The sequence below is a fragment of the Takifugu rubripes genome, chromosome 22 (genome assembly GCF_901000725.2).
Source record: "Takifugu rubripes chromosome 22, fTakRub1.2, whole genome shotgun sequence".
In the NCBI taxonomy this organism is placed as follows: domain Eukaryota; kingdom Metazoa; phylum Chordata; class Actinopteri; order Tetraodontiformes; family Tetraodontidae; genus Takifugu; species Takifugu rubripes.
In genome coordinates, this window is record NC_042306.1 from 2,791,291 (window position 1) to 2,813,155 (window position 21,865).

General features: G+C 44.7%; 1 protein-coding gene across 2 annotated transcripts; it reads right to left on the reverse strand.

Moving 5' to 3' along the window:
* Positions 1-161: 161 nt before the first annotated feature.
* rock1 (Rho-associated, coiled-coil containing protein kinase 1) lies at positions 162-21,382 on the reverse strand. Of its 2 annotated transcripts, none has more exons than XM_011616182.2 (33): positions 20,566-21,382; positions 14,578-14,659; positions 12,553-12,653; positions 11,711-11,848; positions 11,454-11,629; positions 11,200-11,284; positions 10,960-11,104; positions 10,730-10,868; positions 10,439-10,530; positions 9,874-10,033; positions 9,606-9,681; positions 9,381-9,469; positions 9,129-9,177; positions 8,875-9,010; positions 8,651-8,742; positions 8,318-8,564; positions 8,039-8,145; positions 7,806-7,956; positions 7,141-7,301; positions 6,851-7,035; positions 6,340-6,409; positions 6,155-6,258; positions 5,899-6,064; positions 5,686-5,779; positions 5,518-5,606; positions 5,220-5,411; positions 4,947-5,112; positions 3,518-3,588; positions 3,310-3,398; positions 3,140-3,218; positions 2,770-3,031; positions 2,255-2,462; positions 162-1,648 (listed from the first exon to the last, which is right to left on the reverse strand). In XM_011616182.2, exons 1-33 carry the CDS (start codon positions 20,656-20,658, stop codon positions 1,645-1,647), a joined length of 4,098 nt encoding a protein of 1,365 aa, XP_011614484.1. In that variant the 5' UTR covers positions 20,659-21,382; the 3' UTR covers positions 162-1,644. The 2 variants fall into 2 exon arrangements, with proteins under 2 accessions (XP_011614484.1, XP_011614483.1); XM_011616181.2 differs by having other exon boundaries at positions 162-2,092.
* Positions 21,383-21,865: the final 483 nt, after the last annotated feature.

Consider the following 21,865-nt stretch of genomic DNA (forward strand, 5'->3'; position numbering starts at 1 on the left):
GGGTAGTGCCCACAGAGGGAAAAATGTGGAACTTTGTCCGTTTTTAATCGGACTTGGCATAAATATGCGTGCAATTGAATGTCCATAAACTCTAGAATAGATATAACCTACAATGAACTTAATAAAAACTGCACAACACAGAGCCAGAGTGAAAACCAGGATACAATAAATGATAAAGATATGTTTATTGACATATCCATCAGTGCGGACTCCAATGCAATTAATCATGCAAATTATCCAAGACAAGAGTAGATCATATTTCCAGTGCTTTTTTCTTTTTTCTATTTTTTTGAATAAAAAGTTAGAAAACAAAACGTTTACAGAGGTATTCCATATTCCTCATGTCTCTCTCATTATATACACTGTGAGGGAGGGGTGGCTGCATTAACGGGACATGAACGTGTTAGAGAAGCAACTTGCGATTGTTAACATGGACAATCACTGACACAGGTTGACTCACTTTAAATAGACGAAATCCCGAAACTTGTCATGAGAAATGAGCCCATCTTGTTTGGTCGAACTAACGTTATTGCAATGTGTCCATAAAGAGGTAATCTAATATATATACTTTTATATATTCAAACCAGAAAAGAGACGATCCGATAAAACCACAGACGTGGCGTTTCCTTAAAAAATAAATGATAGAGGAGATAAGATTTGTCTTGTTTTGGAGGGGGGGGGGGGGGAGATATGGCAGTAAAATCAATACCCAATGTTAAGGCACAAGGTGGGCCAAATGCTACACCTGTTAAGTCTTCTACAAATAATTTACAATTCAAACAGTGCAGTTTTACAATTGTTAACTTAATGTTTTCCTTTTGAACCATGTATCTATGAATCAATGTAAGGCAATACATTACAAAAAAAGAAAAAAAATTACAGACAATGTACCAAATAAACAAAAATCAATGAACTTTTAGAACTCCTATATGCCATTATAATGGAATACTCCTTATGGCTTGGAGCAATAAAATAATTAGAATAAAAATAATGCATAGATTTAAATGATGATCTTGCATGCTCCTCACTCAATACTCAAAAAATCTAATACTTTGTCCCAAACCTGGTGTGTGAATTGCAGTGAAAAAAATAAAAACAAAAAGGCCAGAGATCTAAGAAGAAGGCATCAGTCATTCTCATTTTTAAAGCTGGAAACAGAAGTAAGCTTGCATTTAGTTGGAGGATCTGTCAGCTGGGTTGAGAAATGGCAAAGTAGTTGTTTTCCACCCCTGAGACACAACAACTCACTGCAGATCAGCGATGTCTGGTTGACAGTACCTTGAACCCAACACATATTTGCAGGAGTCCCAGCAAATCCCCCTGAAACTCATTTCCATTTGGGGTAATATGTGTGTGTGGAGAGGGGAAATGGGTCTTCATGACGCTACATGGTCCAGTCAAGATTAGACCCGCCCTCTCCTGGTAGACGTGAGGAATTACAGGATAATGATGATGAAGATGATGGTAATCAGGAGGCCTCCTGATGCCTTTTTCTGATGGGTTGCAATTTTCCAGCGCTGATTATTTATCTATGCGTTTTTTCCTTTTTAGTTATTTTAAATTCTAGTACAAATTTCTCCATTTTTGAGGATGAGGGAAGGAGGGAAAAAACAGAGTCCGAAACAATCCCAATGGTTCAGACGGTTAACTGAAAGACAGAAGAAAGACAGGTGTCCAGTGAAAGAAAGACACAAAAATCTTGCCTTTTGTTAGTAACCACATATATTTCAACAGGAGAGCTGGTTTACAGACGCTTTGAGGCTTGTGACCTTTCCACCGTGTATGACATTAAAAACCCTTTGAAATGGACTGGTTGAATAAGAGCCATAAGTTTACAAGTTAGTCACTGAACCCAACAACACATTAGTGGCCATTTGAAAAATCCCAAGTGTCAACTGGAAAGAGCCCAGGAGTCAACCAACCAACCAACCAACCAACCAACCAACCATGAAGTGTCTCGTGTTAGAATCAACCAGGAACTGAGGAATAAAGAGGGGTTTCTTGCACACAAAAAAAAGAGAAAACGTTCGGAAGTTCCTGTCAACAAGTGCTGGATGTTGTGTCTGCTGCCTGGAGGCTGGACTGCGCTCTGCTACAACACAGGAGACAAACAGCAGGTCACGCCACTGACTCGAGCACATCTCCGCCCAGCACAGTGGGTGACATCAGATGTGACTGTAGTACGCGCCACTCTTCCTACGGCTTCACCAGAACATCGTTTCATCCTGAAATCATTCAAACATGGTCGAGTTACCTCAGCTTTCCTGTATTGCTTTTAGGGTTCTTGCGGAAGGACTGGTTTGGTCCGGAGCGAGTGGACATGGAACGAGGTGAGGCTCGTGAAAACGTGGAGGGTGGCGTTTTGGGGATCTTCTTTCCGAGGTGGCCGATCCATTTCTTCTGCTCATCTTGGGTGAGGGCCAGTAGAAGCATGTCTCGGGCAGAGGTCACATCGTAGTTTACTGTTGGAGGACATTCAATGGTGTGTCAAATACCAGTAACCCCCAAAACATAGGACTCTAGGTTCCAGGCTGCTCGTATCCCGTTACAACAAATTATTTCTATTCTAAGATGTGGGTAAACCTGTAAATTAACATATTAAGTTGTACAATACAAGTGCCTGCTCATGATTTACACTCTTCTACTGATCAACATGAGGCAGGATAACCCCGATATGGTCACACTAAAGACATAGTGTACAAAATACATCATCAGCATATTTTAAAAGAGAAAGAAATCAAAATGTGCCTGCTGCAAAGAGTCCTTTACCTTTGCAAGGAGCTATAACGTCCTCCTTTTTGTCGAGGTGGTCCTTGTGGCACTTGACGTGGCAGCGGCGACACTCTAATGCCGCCGGCGGCTTGAAGACGTGCCACAGGGGTTTGGCACAGGCCTCGCAGTTGGAAGGAAAGTGATATAGCGTGGGGATGAACTCGTGGCCTTTGTGCGGGAGACAGTTGGTTTTGTCGCCCTGGAGGACCGGCTCCATGTCCGCCTCCTTCCTGCACTCTCCCTCGTTGGCGTAGAGAATCTGCAGAGGGACGGAGACACGCGTCAGCGCCCCTCTCAGTTGGACACACCTCTGATGTGTCATTGAACATCAGGGCAGAGGATTTTAAATCCAGATGAAGACTTTTACCTGGAATATCCTGGGAATCTCCTCTGTCTCAGCTCTGTATACATCTCCTTGTGTAACTGGTCTCACATGAAATAATTTGCTACACAAAGAAAGCACATAGTTCACAATTACAAATCAATAACGGCATTAACTCGATCCCGTGAGCATAGCGATCGGCAACGGATACTTACTCGATATCTAGTACCATTGAGGGGTTGGACTGTTCCTTATTCTGCTCATCATTGTAGAAGAGAATCTTCTTACTGCTCACCACCACATACTACAAAATATTTCAAGGACAATGGAAGGAAGACGCAGATGTTGTTCTTAAGAGGGGCACAGCATTCTCAAAGATCCAGCTAAGAGGCAGAAAGGAAATGACAAATAAATGCAACATACCTGCTTCTTCCATCCATATCGCTTGATATTAGCGCGGTTAGGAATGGACAGCCAACCCTCCAATCTGGACTCTGAAAAGCAGGCAGGATAAAAGTGACACCTCAATACTGCTGCAGGGAAAGAGGTCATGCAGCCTTTCAATCCAAACTCTACTGGCCAAAATTGGAAGTGACAAGAATCTTAAAAAAAGGTCAAAATAACAGGTGGATCCTGCACGGAGATCTTCCAAACGTAAGGTCACTGCACTGGAGTAAAGCAACGGGAGATAAGTGTTGAATATTCCATGCCACTGCTCAGTCCCCATGCAGGAAAGAAACAAAATCATAAAGATTTGAATCATTTCAAAGTCGGGGGCTAACATTTCGGAGGAATTCTGCAGCAGGAATTTGGTTTTCAAATCGTTTCACGGTCATTAAAAACACGTGGATTCAGGATTCGTAGCTTCAGAATTAGTTTAAAATCAAATGCATGCAGGTGATAACACCACAAGTTAGAGCTGCTTGACTACTAAATGTGACACAGTGGGCGAAGCGTCCAAAACGAGCAGTACTTCTATGTGAACATGCCAAAAATATGACAGGAAGGTCAACAAAGAAGAGTGTTTGAAGCGCACCAGCGGATCAACAAGATCTGAGTTTCAAGACACGTTTTGAAAGGTGCTGAGGTTTACCTCACGCAGGGTGGAGCCTGCTGAGATGCAAACATCTGACGCGATGTGGTTAAGTTACAGTTAGGAGCGACCGTGCGACTGTGAGCCTTTCCATATTAGCACTTAGATTAGAACTAGCTTGATGGCTGCTGCAGGTCAGACTGTGAGAATTGGACGTTACGTTTTTTCAGGCTTCTTTCAAAAGTGTCCTCTTCTTCTAACCAATAGGAGGTGGTTTTGTCTCTGACAAAAACGTACGAGAAAAATCAAGAACGAAACACACAATAGCTGCTGCACAGGCCAGGCAAGAGAGGCTTGTCCACTCAGTTACTCACAGAGGAAAAGGAATAGAAGTTACTAAGATAAGGAGAGCAAGGAGAACCAGCTGGACATGAGGGGGATAAAGAGAGAATGATTTAACCACAGACAACAAACAGCACACATGGAAACAAGATGTGATAAGGGGCTGCAGGAATTCTTACTGATGAAATATGATGCTTGATCGACTCACTAAAGCTCCAAACACAGCCCGCTGCTAATGTTTAAAGTTAAATACAACTGAAGAGCGTCTAAAAAGTGAAAGCCCTGGAAACCATTAATATTTAGGAATGGGTCACTGTTCATTTAGACCAGTGGTGTTTCTGCAGCTCATTTTTAACCTAGAAAATTATTGCTTCCTGAATTGTGCCTTTGCCTGCTAATTTAAGATTTGCAGAAACATATATGGATGAAGCCCGCATCTAAGCCCCAATTACATCAGCTCCGCTGTGAGGGTGCTACCTGCTATGTTGCTGTCCGTCTCATCTGTCTGCAGACTGGTGATGCTGGAGTTGTCCATGCGCTGCTGCAGGTCGTTCAGCTTCTCTCGGAGCTGCTCGATGTCACTCTCCTTGCTGTCCAGCTGCATTTGAAGCTCGTTGCGGTTACTAAACTCCTCTGCTAATTGCTGTTTACAGACAGGAGGCAGAAAACAGTATTTCATTTTTAATAGAAACCAAATAAATAATGATGAACTTAACCAGGCTTCGGCGTCCCGACGCCTTGTGAACGTACCGCCTGCATCTCGCTTAGCTCCTTCTGGTACTTGATGGCCATGTGATTAAACTTGTCCTTCTCCTGGTTCAGTTCCAGTTGAAGCTTGCGGTTCTCCTTCTCTTTCTTCCGCAGGTCGGTGGTGCTGCCCTTCTTCTTCGTGTCCAGCTTCATGTCCTTGCGATTCATGATCTCTGCCAGCTTGTTTACAGCCTGACAAGTGAAAAAAAAGTCAAAACGATCAATTGATTTCTGATTGTGCCCTTTGTTTACTGGCTATGACTGATATCTTGTCAATAAAAAAAAAAAGCATCTTCACCTGAGTCTTCAGCGTGCGTTCTGTGTTTAGGACCTTTTCATAATTGGCCTTAACTGCATTTACAATGTCTTCTTTCTGATCTACATACTCTGTCAAAAAAGAGACACATAACTAGCACAAAGATGTAATTTAAACAATAAGATAGCGCGGTGGATAAATGGACCGTACCTTGTTCTTGAGTCTGAAGTTTCTCATTTAACTCCGCCTTCTCTTTGCTGAGGTTTTCAGCATCTTTGGTTAGAGTTTTATTGGATTCCTCGAGCTGCAGAAAACATTTATAACAATTTTAACCTTTGGCTGAGGCACGAAATGAGGCGACATCCTCTCCAAACATAAATGTGCATCTAAGCTGTGGGGTGGGGGCGTAGAGGTCATGCTCACCCGTGAGATAATAGCCTCTTTTTCAATAATCTCCATCTTATGTCTCGCCACTGACTTCTTATTCTCCTGGCTGAGCTCAAAGCACTGCTCCTCCTGAAGAGCACGGGCGAGCTGCTCCGATTCAGCTTTGGTCACGGTCAGATCCAGCTGAGCAGATAGCGAGTCCCTGCATCCAGCGGGAAAAAAAACCCATTTTGAAACACTGGAATTTAAACCAGCATCTACTCTTTCATGCTTCTCCAGATTCCAAACTCACCTTTCACTGCTCAGCTCCTGCATCTTTTTATGAGCCTCCTGCACCTGCCGATTCCTTTCTTCAATCTCCTCCTTTAGCTCCTTGACCTGAGTTTTGTAAAGCGTCTGAGGGAAGACGGACGCGACATTTACTCACTCGCGATTTTGCATTGGAAAGTAGGAGGAGAACTCAAGGTGTCAACTCACGGAAAAATACTGTTCAGCTTCAAGCTGGTCCTGAAGTTCCCTCATCTGTCCTTCATTGCCTCTATATTGTCTAGAAACAAATCAATCAAAATGAACCAGCTGCATTTTCAGGTCAGTATGAACACAGGTTGGAGTAGCACTGGACCGCTTAACCAGCGAGACAAAGAGCGCCTCTAAAGCCTGTAACTGGCTGCAGCAACCGGATTAGAAATGGACTCGCAGTAAACCCTAATCCTTTAATGTAAACACGGTCGTGGAGCAGCTTTGGTGCGGTCACACTAAGCTGGAATAATAGTACTTATTTGTAGACAGAATTGTCGGGCAAATTTATGCCTTGACTTTTAAAGAGCATTACCGCTCGGTGGCCTCCTGCCGGCTGGATTATAAGAAATGCGAGTGCAACTGTAACCTCAACCAATTTGGCGTATTTTAGCTGTTATTTTCCTTCTCTTTCGATTGCATTCTGTTTATTTCATCAGTGTGGGTGCGGTGGTGCAGGAGTGCCACTCACTTTGTCAGTTGTGCCAACTGAAACTCCAGTGAGCGTTTGCTCTCTAGCGCCGTGTTGATCTCCTGTTTGAGCTGCTTCTCAGAACACCTGAGGCGGTCCACCTCCTGCATGCAGCTCTTCAGCTCGCTCTGAGCCAGCACGCGCTTGCTCAGCTCCTGTTCAGCCTGTATTCGCAGGCTCTTCACCTGGAATGGGAAAATATGACAGATGGCAGATTAGCCTGTGCTCAAAGTGCCAAAACCTCTGCAGATGCCATTAAACTGATGAATGTTATAACAGAGGCAACGCACCTCGTCTTCCAGTCGTTCCTTTTGCTTCATCAGCTGCTCCATCTTCTGAACAGACTGCTTGAGGTCAAACTCCAACATGGAGCACTGCTTCTCCACTTCCACTACCCGACTCTCGGCTCGCATTCGGGCTCCAATTTCTTCAGACATCTTCTGCTGAACGGCTAAATTAGGACAATGAATGATAAATTATTGGATTGAACAATAAGTGATGGAATATCTAAGCTACTGAAAAAGCCCGACTTGAGCCTTTACACAGCTAATATCAGATACCAGAATATATTTCCATTATTACAGTATGTGTGTGAGACAGACACGGTTGCTCGCTCTACTCTTGATATTTCTACATACTGCTTTCAAATACATAACTAATCACCTATTGTGTTTTATCTCTGGCATTTATTGTGGTGAGCAAAGAGAGAATTTCCTTGAAAAGGGAAATGAGGTTTCTACTGTGCAGACGACAATAAACACGCTGAATCTTGAATATTGTATCAAAACTGTGAGAAACCTGAAAGAACGTAACTGGGCATTAAATTCCAAATAAAAACTGCCTTGAAAAAACCTTGGAAAAAAGAAAAAGAGACAGAAGCAGCATAAATGGGAAAAGAGAACAAATTAGAAAAGCAGAAGAGAAGCAGCGGCCAGGGGCGTTGTTGGGGGCCTACCATTCATGGCGGCTGATTTGGCTTCTTCGATGGACTCATATTTGTCGGTGAGCTGCGCCCGCGTCACCCGGTGCTCCGTCTGTTCCTGCTCCAGACGCTGTTGCAAAGTCTTCAGTTTGTAGTTCAGGTCAATTTCCAAGTTGTTCTTTTCCTACGGGGAGCAGCGAGAGCCAGGTTTGCTTTTAGGACCATGAGCGAAGCCTCTCAGCACCGATCAGGCCGTTCATGTCTACCTTCTCCAGGTTGTTGCTCCTCTCCTGGGCTTGTTTGCGTTCGGCTTCCACTTTTGACAGGCTGAGCTTCAGACTTTTGTTGTCCTCTTGTAACCCAGCCATCCTTGCTGAGAATGGCACGACAAAAAGCATTGTGTTACTTTCAGGAAATAAAATCAAATAGCCTCCACGGCAGCCATTCTTCCGCACCATTTCAACACGTTCCATTTTCTTTTTAGACTTTGAAAGGAAATCTATGCTGTTTCCACTCCAAAAACTGAATTTCTCTTCGTTAGTCACCTTGAAGCTCCCTGATCTCCTCAGATCCCTGGCTGTAGTTCCTCCTCTCCGAGTCGAGGGTGCTTTGAATCACCAGGACCTCCTTCTCCAACTGGGCCTTTTCTCCATCTATGGCACGGCTCCTCTCCTGCAGCTCCCGGTTCAAGCTCTCCAGCTGGCTCATGGACTTGGCCATTTCCGTGTGGTTTTTCCGTAATCTTGCTGCCGTGTCTGACTCCGCGCGCAGGAGGTCGTTGGCCTCTTCCAACTGTCCAATGGAGAGAGGAGAGAACGTGAAGCTTCCTATAGATCCTGCTTCTCCTCACCCAGACTGTTCCTGTCTCTACTGGGTACCTGATTCTGCAGTTGGATAATTTTGTCATTTGAGGCCTGTGAGTTTTGGCTGATCTTTCTCATATCTTCAAGCTGCTCCTTTAAAGTTGACGCTAGAAAAACAGATGGATACATTTATACGTGCATTGCATTTTTTCGCAACTTTAAGCACACCTTCACAACGAGGAGCGTTCACCTTTCGAACAGCCTCCTGTCGAAGCACTTCATACAACATTATAATTTACCCTCATTTTCCAAGTTGCGTCTCTTCTCTGCCTCCTGGTCAGCTTTTCTTTGGTACTCGGTGAATCGGTGCTGCAGCATGATCTTGTCCTTCTCCAGCAAAGACACGCTGGCCTCTGTATTCTTTCTAATGTTTGCCTGTGAAATGGAACAGGGCAAACGTCATCTCTTATTCCGTTTACGTTATCATAAAATTGTTAATGGCCTATTGAAGAATAATGCAAAACAGAGTGAAGAAGCAGTCTTGGAGTTTCACCTCTTCGTCCAGTTCCTTCATGATCTTTTCAAGCTTGGTGTGTGATGCCCTGGGAGGAACACAAATTGTGAACTTAGCACTACCCAAACTGACCCAAATTCTTTTGTTCTGATGAAGTTCTGATTCCGTGTTTAAAGACATTTTATGTTTCCAATTTTGTTGAGTCGTAAACTTTGTATTATGCATCGCCCAGCTGCTGAACTGTGGAAAATGGAAGAATTAATAGAAGAGCAGAACATTTGTGTTCCACACCTGCATTTCTGCTCCAACTCATCCTTCAGCTGCATCTCGCTGTGAAGCTGCTCCTCCAGCTGGTAGATCCTTTTCTGCAGGTTCTCCAGCTGAGCAGGAAATAAAGGTTTGATTAAAACGGGAACAAACATCTCTGTAGGAACAGATTAGTGTTGGAGATAATCTGCAGGAATGACAGAAAGCAGATATATTCTGAAGGCTCTTTTTGTGTTGCCATTGACTTACATGACTCTTGTCCTCTTTTGTAGTACTGCCGCGTTTGTCACTGGCCTTTGAGGCAGTGCTGGGCCTCCGCAAAGGGCTAGAAAAGGATATTCATTACAAAAACAGCCGCAGTAGATCACAAACTCTAACTTTTCTTTCAGAGAAAACCATGGCAAAGCACTAAATTAGAAGGGGAGGTTTTTTTTCATTCTGCAATGACAAAAGTGCACTTGACACTAAAAACAAAGTATTGGAAGTCCTAAAAAGGTGCAAAGTCTGGCAGACTTACTGCTGATTGCTGTAGTAAGTGAAGCCTACAAAGGGGAGCTGGTTTCCCACAAATGCCTTTGGTACCGGGAAGGTCTCCTCTTCACCCCGATCCTCCTCGATGTCATCAAAGTTACTGGTGTCGATGTCACTGCTCAGTTCAGGCACGACTGGGGCGGCCGCTGCACATTACATCAGAAAAAAGATGAGATCGAGAGACGAAGGAAGGAAAAGACAAGCACCATTATAACATGAAATTCAGAGATTTACATACATATGACCAGAAGATATCGAATATTTGAAACAATGCAGGGAAGAGATAGATATTCTGGTTGTAGTGTGCAGTTTTCTTCAGTTAAAAGAGCATTTAGCCAGCAGAATAGAGGCGGCTGACTTCAGTCTTGTGAAGCATTAAATATAAAGCCACTAAACTCCTGGTCTTAGCTGTACATCCCTAAGCTCTACTCTAGTGTAATATTTTGATGACCGGGGATGAAACTTTAAAGTGGAAAGAGCTGTGAATTACCGGTACTGTGCTGCACAAAAATACGACAGCGGCTTAATAATGCTGAAAACAGGATTCCTACTGTCTCGGATGTTTTCCCAGGTCCACTGGTCATTCTTGAAGAAAGGATGCCTCTTTATCTCGTCTACGCCGTTACGGCCAAGTCGAACCTCCCTGTGAATGTCAACAAGAGAATGTTTCAATCCTAAACAATGCCAAAAACGGTTCTTTCCATAATCAAAGTGAGTTTATTAGTATCAGGTTGATTCCACTGAGTGTCCTTGATACAAGCAAAGAGAAAATTCAAAGCCTAAACTAAGACGTTATCTTATAATAGGAGCTCTGTTTAAACTTTCCTTTATCACCAACTAACCTGTCAGTGAGAAAAGCACAGATGAGATTCTTGGCGTCATTGGATATGTCGCTGTCATCGGGGAAGGTCAGGGCATTCTTGTGGTTCATAATTTTGCTGTAGGTTCCCACCAGAGAGTCTGCATAAAAGGGCGTGTCGCCTAGTGCGCAGAACAATCAGGGTCAGGTCACTGTGATGACCACAGCAAAAGGAAACAGCAATGGATTCAGTTCCAGGTAGCAAATACTCACCGACTAGCATTTCATAGAGGAATACTCCCACTGACCACCAGTCACACTCTCTGCCGTAATATCCATCGCCTCCCTGGGACTTCAGTACCTCCGGTGAAATATAATCTGGAGTTCCCACTGCCGTGTCACATCGTACCATACCGTCCTAATGAAGAAAGCAGGTGGAGCTCTTAATTTAAACATCTCTGCAAATGTAAATAGTCACAATGTTCATTTACTGAGTGAGGCTGGAAGAGATACCTTGTTCATTTTCATGCAGGTCCCAAAGTCAGCCAGTTTTAAGTGGCCTGTTTTGTCTAACAACATGTTATCAGGCTTCACGTCCCTGAGAAGACAAACGGAAAATGATAAGCTACCACTGAAGCGGCACCTACGGAGCACCACGCCGAAAAGACAAAACAAAAATATTTAGGTGACATGACATGACCCAAAGCCCAATCCCACACAGAGAGGAAACAACATTTCTGACGGCACCAAACCGACAAACCGTGTACCTGTGGATGAAGCCCATGGAGTGGATTCCATCCAGAGCCAGCACCACCTCAGCAGTGTAAAAGCGCGCCCATTTCTCTGGGACATCATAGTTGCTCATCAGATTCACCAAGTCACCCCCTGGCATGTACTCCATCACCATGTAGAGGTAGCGGTCATCTTGGAATGCAAAAAAGAGCTGCGGAAAAGAAGAACGGTGAAATGATGAACAAAATAACTCTCAAACTACCTCACCGGTTTGATATTCTACAGTACATACCTGTACCACCCAGGAGCTGTCTGCAAAAGCCATGATGTCCCTTTCCTCCCAAAAGAAAGCGGAGTCCGACCTCTTGATCATCTCAAACTTACTTAGTAGCTTCATCGCATAAACCTTGCTTGTGAATTTGTGCCTCACCTTAAAAAGGTGAAGAGAAACCAACCGTATTAATGCACTCAATAGAAACGACCAGCTACTTCATGAAGGAACGGTGGCAGTCTAACCCCCAATTTCCACATAAATTGTGGGAGCTGTGCAGCAGATGCTCTCTTATTCTCGTGAACAGCTGCATTTCCCTGTCGCGCTGCGTCGCAGACGTGCTCCAGTTCGACTTATCGAAGCGACGAAGCTTCAACGATACCTTAATAACCCATGTTGCTCGGCTCACACCAAACCAGAAACATACACAGCATCTGGTCAATTTTACAATAAGAAACAATCTAGGATGCGGACCCCGGGCTGTAAACTGTTTTTTTTTTTAAATCACATCACATCCTGATGTCAAAGTTCTGAGAAAAGACGGATGAAAGAAAATCGATAATATTTTTTATGACACCACGCATCCTTTCTGCTAGGATACAAACCAAAAGATGTGGTGTGAAATTACAGGAGTTTTTGGCGTGCAACCATCGGGGTAATTATTATTTCAGGTACTTTGTAGTGCCTTTGAATTGCATGGTCTGGGCAGAGTACCGGTAGCTCTCGCGTGGGCTTGTGATCGAGCTCTGTGGCGCTTCAGAGGTGGGGAGGTTGTGCCGTCGGTGGCTCTAGATCCAGGCTCTTTATGTACAAATTGGGGGTTAAATGATTACAAACTCTGAATCAATTAAATGCAGTCTTACCAGTTGGACCTCTCCAAACGCTCCCCTCCCTATAACTTTGACAACCTCATAGTCCTCTGCTTTCATGCGCAGATCCCGGATTTTATTGATGGTTTCTTTATCTGGGGAAAAAAAGGCAGACATCAACATAACGTGTGATTCTTATCAGCAAATAATTGTACCAAATCTAATAACATTAGAGACTTATTTATAGCTCATGTTAAAAGCCAGGATTTCGACAGAACAAAACGTTGGAGACGTGTCTAGAAAAGTGTGTTTTTAGAGACTGACGAGACTCGGTTGACCTTGCCAGCCTTATCGTCCCAGGCAGGTTGTTCTAAAACCCCGTGAAACCCTGACCACAAAACAGTTTATGATGGCAGAAAGTTTGTTTAGGGCAAAGAAATAAGAGCGCAAAGGGAAATCACAGAACACTTAAGTGAACGTCTGTGGAAAATGTGAAGCTGTGCTGCTGGCCCATTCACGCTGTGACGTCACAAGCAAACTCATCATGAAATGATCCGGTGAGCGGCAGCATCGTGTGGCACATTTATCCTGGGGGGGGGCAGGCGTTCACGTGTGCTGAAATCTCAGATGCCACAAAGCACGAAACAATTTTCAAGTGTGAAAGACCTAGTGTCAAACCCTGACAAATAAGAACCTTCTTTCAAAATCCTGCTATTTATGGAGATTTCATCATTTCAGGAGATGCATATTTAACAGACAACACTGGCTCTGCTGTGAGAAGCTGCGTTCACTAAGGACACATTTGGACCTAGTGGGAAAACTGTCAATTCACATGGGTCATAACTGGCACAGAAGTGCACGGAAAAGGGATGTCCAAACTAAACTGACCTAAAAATAAAAAAGCAAGGCCAGAATTATTGGAGTACAAACATTTGGGAGCACTGTCATTTCCACTCCAAGTACTGGCTCCCTAGGCATTTTCCCCCAGTTGGAAATTCCCAGAGGATTAAAAGATTCAACAGAGGTTTAATGTGAACTGTTTAAAAGATGGGCTTCTCCTTTAAAAATGACGGCAATCACGCCTGGAAATTGGTGACCGTGACAATATTGCAAGTTCAGAATACAACATTATTTTATTACTTCACATAATAAACATGACATTTTTGAGACATTTCCTGATGTGAGGAGGAGAAATCAGCTGAAGAGTGGGATGGAGACTACAAAAGCACAGAGGAGGAGAATTCAGGGATAAAAATCCCTTCAGGCAACGCACGCCACTCTAGGACTGACGTCTTACTGGACAGTTTGTCCATTACTCCACTTCCATCAATACATCTTCAACACTTGGCTGTAACACACAAAAGTACTGTAGCAAGAAGAACTGCAGAGCTCTCTAATGGCGTGTTTAGCCCAGGGGCTGACAGGAGAGCCTGGGCTGACTGCTGGAAATCAAACACTTCTGTTTCCTCCCAGGACTGAAAAATATGTTTCAGGTTTCCCTGTTTCGTTATTGACAACCCACAAATGTCCCTGCTCACTTACCACCAAACATACTAAATTATTACTGTTTAACATGAAACTATGCAGGTGAAATCTATTCTACATTTAGAATAAAGTCAGGATGTAAAGTTGGGTACATTGCGTAGTATTTTAATGTGTTTGACTACTGTATATGTAATTCTGTAGGTCTGCTGAGAAAAACATACCGGCTCCTCCTATTGCCGGGTCCAGTTTCAGCACAATGGGTAAAAGTGCCTGACCATTTTATTAAATCTAGAAGATTATCTGGTTTTTTTGACTGGGATTTTGTTGGGTTTTGAGGGATTCCCTCATCTGATGAGACTGTGGAAAAGAAGCCACGGTGATGGGCGTCATGTGGGTCACCAACCATTTATGAAAGCCTCTTTGTTGGGGACACTAACCAGCAGACACCTATTGTGTTCAAGTCTACATAGAAGCAGTGACCCAAAAACCGGCATATATGGAACTGGGTCTGAACACACGTGGTCCAAGAGGAAGACACCAACACAGCGCGGTAAAAGAACCCATGAGAGGACGAGCACGATGCGAGCTGCTTACATCTATTCAAAAAGTTGTCGATGCTCTTGTTTTTCCGCAGGGCTGGGAAGTCCAGATCATACACCAGTGCGTCCAAGCCGTCCTGAGGAGACAGGAAAAGGGTTAACATCAGGGCAAATAAAGCTAAATAACACCCGTTTACACCGACCTTTGTCACAACACTCGCTTTTCCTGTTACTGATTAGATCCAATAATCAACAACTAATGAGTTTGGTGAGGGCCTTGTTACAGACGCGGAAAATGATGTGCAAATAAAATAAAAGCAATTGAAAATGGATAGAAATTGATTTTAAATAACATCGACAGCCATCGTCCCCTGTTGTTACAATGGTTTGCCTGGCTATAGCCAGACAGAATAATAAATAGGATTCGATCTAATCTCCCATAATCCAGAATAACGCCTCACAACTCTTTGAAACCATTAATAGTTGACAGACAGACCCTTTCCCAGGCAACTACACCCATTTCCAGAAATTTTAAAACGCTGAAGATCACACCGGATCTGAAATAAATACCATTTCCCTGTTATAAGTGCTAATCTGAGCTGATGTTCATCAAACCCTTGTCTTTTCCCTCATCACGTCTGTATTATACACGATCAATTGTTCAATAATTTACGTTTAACACTCCAAGCAAATCAATGACACATGGAGAATCAGTAGCTCAGACACGTTAAGGAATCCTCTTAAGGAACACTGCTCCTCTGAGCGGCGGCAGAGGCGGGGGCCAAACCCCTTTAATGAGACATGGAAGTGCCCACTGGGAAGGGTGGGAATGAGAAAAACAGATAGGTGGAAAACGGAAAAAATATGGAGGTGCAAAACGGCTGGGCTGAACAAAAGAGCTCTGGGTGTTGACGTGCGCTTGTGCATAATGAGAGGGTTGGTGATCGACGCACGTGCTTGATCTTCAAAACATGCGCTCGTTCCAAAAAGGGTTCAACTTCTCACATCACAGGACGCCTGTATGGTGGAGAAAGGGGGTCCTGTTGGCCCCGGCACATGAGAGCAGGCTGCACTGGGTGTGTGTGTGTGTGTAAGGGGAGGGGGGGCTAAAGAAGCGAGTCCTTCAGGACCCTAATCACAAGGCTCAGCAGTGCACGTTTGCATAACATCCTGCCACAGAGAACTCTGGACAGCCGCAGTGACATTCCTTAACAGGACCGTACACGTCAGAGAGCTATTTTAGGTATGTGGCCAAACGAGTTCTCCACAAAAAGTGAAGAGAGGGAACGGCGTGCATTTTAATACAAAGTAGTGCCAAAGACGGGGGGGAAGGGGGTGCACGTGAACTGTGGAACAACAGCAGATGTAGGAAATAAAATGACCAGGTCTGGGTGGACAAAGCTAGCCCTGTGGCATTAAAGGGGGGTAAAAAGAAGCCCGCATCGCAGTGGGGAAAACATATATGATGCTGCGCAACACGTGCACGTGACCTCAACAGGTCCCCCCTCACCTGAGAAAAGCACGTTGAAATATCGACCTCAAATGAACCAACCCACGATTACACAGTAGAGTTGAGGAAGTAAAACCATTCTATGCAATGATTCCGCTGGGCTGAGAACGTTCCTGAAAAGCCGTCACTGATTTTAAATATATAGAACTAAATAGAAAAGAGGAACTAGTGCAGGTACAACAAAGATTTCTTTTTAGATTTTGTGGAAATAAATGCATGAACTGTGAATTTTAACTGAATTTAAGGTTATCTGGTTATAAAATAAAGGGTTATCAGAGTTTTGGATGAATACAGACAGTCATAACTAGCACACTTAGCATGTCATTGTATAGATTTAACAGCCTATTAAAAAAAAAACTCTCAACACCCAAGTGCTGATGCTGCTTTGGTGTGTGACATCCCTGGAATTATCAAATAATACCATTCAAAGCCCATCAGTCTCACCATACCAAGCAAAATGTGGCAATTAGGTTTAAAAGAAATTATAGCCATACGAAAGCCAATGGCTGACATGACATACAGGAAATATTTCTTTAAGCTTTAGGGTGGAGAAATACACACAAGCTCTTTTCCAGACATTAAAGTCTGAGTTAAAATTTCCATGGGAGCCTCAGCCACACCACCTCTTTCTGCATGCCAGCACGAGGCATGTGGAGTGGTCCCAGCTAGGCCCTTCTCCCCTTTTCCTCGTCCACCTCTGGAAAACAACATGCTAGCGACGGCGAAGAAGCCATTTGACATGCAAATCGCCACCGGTTCCCCTTCAGGCTGCGTGAACACACTTCGGCTCACGTGACGGCATTTAAGGCTGCAATTATCTTGCATAACTTGGCGCGGCAGGATATCAGATTAGATGCTCATTTGCAACAGTAATTGTGCCAACCGCACCAGTGTAAACTGTCAGAGCGGCCTCCACCTCCTCTGCTTGATGTGCGACTTCAAACAGGCAGGCGCGCCGCCCCTCCCCGACACGCCAACGACCATGAATGAATGAGCGCTCGCATCCCGGAGCCGGCCTGCAGAAAACTGACCGAGCATGGCACGGGGGATAGTTTTGCTATCAGCTATTACCAATTAGCTGGTAGCAAAACTAGCGACCATTGGGGCAGAATTTTGCATTTTTTCCAGTTTTTCCCTGCTGGGAATCAAACGGAACTAACACAGACCCTTCGAGAATGTTAATGGGAGGGATTGAGATACAGACTAGCCGCACATCTACGCGTGGCCACTGGTTTCTAGAAGGATTCACGGCTGTTCTGGTGGCCCATTGTAAATCTTTAACAGGTGCATCCGCCTCCGACATGTAAATCCTGAGGCTGCCGCTTTGCCACAAAACTCACAGATGTGAATTGAATGGACAAACGTGCCGTACTGGACAGCAGCTTGAGCGTTAGCACCGTCCGTATCAGTTAGTCTGGCAGCACGGTCACTTGACTTCTGCTCGGTAACGACTGCTGACTTTTCTGGGCCTTGTTAAGCGGAGCTCGTTACGCCTATTAGACTCAACCAGACAGGCAAACCAGCATTAGTGGGTTAAATAGCACAAATAGAAAAACATCTCTATACTTTAAGGTGTGTAGATCCATTAAGACTGTTGCAGATTCATGAGATGTACCTCCAAATACACCTATGGGCTCCCATTAATGGCTATTTTGGGGCTCCTACGTAATGGTCACAACTATTCTTTTCTGTAAAATAAATATTTAAAAAGAAATCTAGAAAATCTGACACTTATTCTGGGTAAATGTCAGCAGCAGTAAAGACGGATAAGGGGCATTTCCCTTCCCTATGAGGCTCCTGTGAGTAAGAATCCCTGTCACAACCGCTTTCACATCAAAATAAACTTCAGCGAACCCAACGACGGCGCGCACTCGTGCGCTAAATCCTCACGCAAGACCTTCCTGAGCACACACAACCCCAAGAGAGGCTGCTGTGTCCTGCGTAAGAGGGCTGAGAAATATCTATTGAATCCCTAATGTGCTGGTTAAATGAGCAGATTTAGGGACACGTTCTAGTCAGTTGGAAGAACGCAGGTGTATGACCATAAAAGATACTTTTGACATCTCTGTTATAGGAGGAGTGGACTGGGAGGTCTGGTAAAAGATGCCCCAACCTCACAAACACGGTGTTAAACTGAATCAGCACAACTGGGTTTCTAGTTTTTGTACTTTACACAACTGTGGTGGACTCAAAATGAAACCGCACAGACGAAACTGGCGCGCAGACTTTCAGCTTTAAGGGGTTTCACAAATAAGGGGATGAACAGGTACCGACCCAACGGGTTGACTGGTGATTGCTGTGACTGCGGACCGCCTGCTCACATTCAGCCCAACACTGGCGGGACGGATCCAGACGGAACAGACCGGAAAAGCAACCGAAAGTCAGGTTTTTAGAGGTCAAGTCACTGAAAACGAGGCGTGACTTCGACAGTGACCTATAGGAGCAACAGAGGCAATACTGTGGCCTGAAATCAAGTTCCATTGTAAACACTGACGGGGCAGTGCAAATATGGGATGTCCCTGAATGCAGCATGCAGGAAAAGGCGCCGTTTTAACGTCCCAGCATATCAGAGTGAGATCTAAACCACGCGGGAACGGCGTGAATCACACATCCACGTTGGTGTCCGGGACTAGAGCTGACCTATAAGTGAGGGATAAAAACCCCAAAAAGTTATGAGAACATCCTCATGAAAAATCAACTCCAAGGAGATTTGATTTCCTTTTTTTTCCCCTCCCCTCATTGGAAAAGTGTGTCAAAAATGTCTGGCATTCTCTGAGCAGACGGACCGGGGAGGGGGGGCATCCAGATAAGGTGTTCCCCTTTCTGACCGGGATTTATTTAGCAGCCAGATAAGCACGACGCTGCTGGAACACACTGACAAACACGGGTCTTCGGGAAGCAACAGGAACAACCTCGCATCGGACCCATCCATGACCCAGGTACAGGAGCGCGGTGACCAAAAGGGCCGGCTCTTACCCGTTACCCAGCAACTCGGGCCTGTGCAGCCAGCACAGGGCCCACACCCAACTACCTCTGAACCAACTCTCTCCACACTGGCAGAATTACTTTGGGACACACAAGGGAAGTCTAGTAAAAGACAAGAGGTTATTTGATTAGCGTGGAATTTTATTAAACTGTGGGCGGAGTTGCATGGTGGCACAGAGTGGCTGAGCTAAAGGCCTCCATTCATTGATCAGGAGAGACTGCAGAAAGAGGGAAAAAAGAGCAACAACACCCTTGTGTGTGAGTGTGTGTGTGTATGTGTGTGTGTGTGTGTGTATGTGTGTGTGTGTGGCAGCCAGCAGAACACTCTCTGCAGCTTTTAGCCATTAAAAAAGCAGTGTGTGCACATTTAGGTGAGTTTAATTGCCTCTTTTTGCAACAGGATGGGTGTTTTCTCACCATCTAGGGTGAACAAACATTCCATATGAGGTGTGTTTGTCAGAGAGTCCTCAGGACAATTGTCAAAAAGCCCCATTGATGTTTAACACCTGCAGAGGAAAAATATATGCCCCCAAAATCTCCAGGGACACACAAACCCACTACCTCATTGCAAATAACGTGACGCGGGATTCTCTTGAACTCACGATTACAAGTTTAAGAAGCAGCCCCAGGCAGGGAAAAAAATCAAGGGTACCCACAATAATCCATGCTCGCGTTAATTTCATGCTATAGATCTGAGTTTCACTGCACCGCTGAGCCAAATCCTTGCCTGACACCATCACCCAGCAAAGTCTTTCCACATCAAACCCAATTAAATGACTTTGGGGCTCCTCCTGAATTTGTCCCCAGAGTTTTAGCGTGCAGAGAAAGTGCTGACAGTCATCAACGGTGACGTCAACGGCAGCCTGCAGGTGCGCCGATGCAGCTGGGGGCCTGCAGGTATCAACACCTGGCACCACATCTGGAGTCCGAGGATGTCAACGATGGGGGGGGGGGCATTCCTGGCACGACCTCAGGACAAAAGCATGGCACCAGCTGATAAGATGGCAGCAAATTGTTCTCACGTTGCAAAGGTGGGGAGTGAATTTAAACATCTGTCATGGCTAACAGGCAGTTCTACCAGGACCATGTAGAAGGGCTGGGATAGAAACGCGAATGCCATCGCGGTTATTACTGCTTTATAACTAGTCGTTTGATGGCGCCACGTTAACGCGTCAAGCCAATAACCTTAATGTGAATTATCTATATGCAACCTACGGATAAATGGGGACTTATTTCAACAAAAGAGAGGGTTTTTTCATAGTTTGATCGATGTCTACAATGGGATTTCGGATGCCTTCCGCGTAAGATCACTTGCTTTGAGGTGGTAACTGCTTCCTTGCCCGTGCGTCCATGCACAATCACTCGCATAAATGTCAATTGATAAGCCGTGAAAGGCAAAGCCTGGTCGGCGGCAACATCACCACATTCCGCCAGTGCCACCTGAGCCGACTTGTTGGTCACGGAAAGAATTTCGGCTCCAAGGAGTAGACTGACCCCGAACGGTTAACGCGCTAGCTACTTATCCAGACAGCTAAGCTACAAACTTACCAGAAGACAATCCGTGTTTATTTCCGACTTTGGATCAGTCAGCATGGCATCGATTTTTTCGAATCGAACATCCATGCTTTCCCCAGAAGACATTTTTGATGTTGCTCAGTCCCGTTGATGTGATATGTACAAAAACAGCGAACTGGCGAGGCAAAAGACTGGCTAGCTAGCTTTAGCAACCAGTGGTAGCTAGCTAGCCAAATGTTCCTTTTCTTCGTGTGAACTTTACGCCGCGCTTCAAAGAAAACGCATGGTTCTCCTCAAACTTCCACAGTCGACGAGACGCTTATGGCTGCGTTGAATGCACAAAAGCCTCATTTTCCGAGTCCAGATACTTTTCCCGTTCTTAGTAGTAAACAACTTCAGTGGCAAAAGATAAATGTGGCGACAGATTAGTCAGCCTCCGTAGGATGCCACCGGGGATAAGGGCTTAATGTTGGTCCATCCAAACAAAAGGCAATTAAAACTCAGATGGAATTTCTAATCCAAGAGCGCGGTTTGGGGAGAGAAGCTTAGTCCCGGACCGTCCCCATGTCTGTGCCAGGCCTCTGCATCAAGCGACAATAGAATCTGACAGTTCAAAAGTAGAAGTGGTGGAGGAAAAAAAACTTCTGCTTCTTCCAAATTTCGACCAGTTGCGACCCGGTCGCTGCACACCGCCTCCCCGCTCCTGCTGGATCGCATGCGCCGCCAATATCACTCGGCCTTTCCCCGTCCTTTCCGCTCTAGGTTCAAATCAGAGACTTGGATATGCAGTTTTGAATATATGTAAGCTTTCAGGGGGGAAAAAGAAGCCAGCAGACGGTGCGTCAACATGTCCGCCTTCCTGTTCAAACACACGGAGAAGCGACTTCAAACGTCAACTAGTGCGCATGCGCAGCTCGGGCCCATTCAGCAACGTGTTGCTGCTCACCAGGTTATTTTGAATCTAAAGACGCTTTATCCTTTCTTCTTTTTCATGTGTAGAGCCTATTCTCAGCAGTCAGCTCAGCTGTGAAACATATTTACATGCTGCACACTTGTTTTCATGTGCAATACATTTAAACTGTTGCAGTGGTTTTATGTCTTGATCCCATTTTCACGCTCTTTGCACACTTGTTCGGCGTGGAAGATTATTTTTCTACTGTTCTATTTTTTTTAGTGACGCTCTTGGTGCCTCTGCTATCCTACCAGTGTATATTTCCCCATCATGGGATGCATTTACTTGTAAATCATATTCTATTGGCCTGTATGTTCTTGGTCGATTGTTTTCAGATCTGTTTTTATCTGCACATTCGGGACTGATAAATACAGTTTATTC

Bases quoted from the DNA above. Each gene is read 5' to 3' on its own strand.
- rock1 (XM_011616181.2), bottom strand. From the start codon at position 20,658: ATGTCTTCTGGGGAAAGCATGGATGTTCGATTCGAAAAAATCGATGCC. The intron at 3,032-3,139 runs GTAAAAGTCTTC...GTCCCTCTGCAG, and splicing joins AGATTCCCAGGATATTCCAG to ATTCTCTACGCCAACGAGGG. The intron at 2,463-2,769 runs GTAAAGGACTCT...GTCCTCCAACAG, and splicing joins CGTTATAGCTCCTTGCAAAG to TAAACTACGATGTGACCTCT.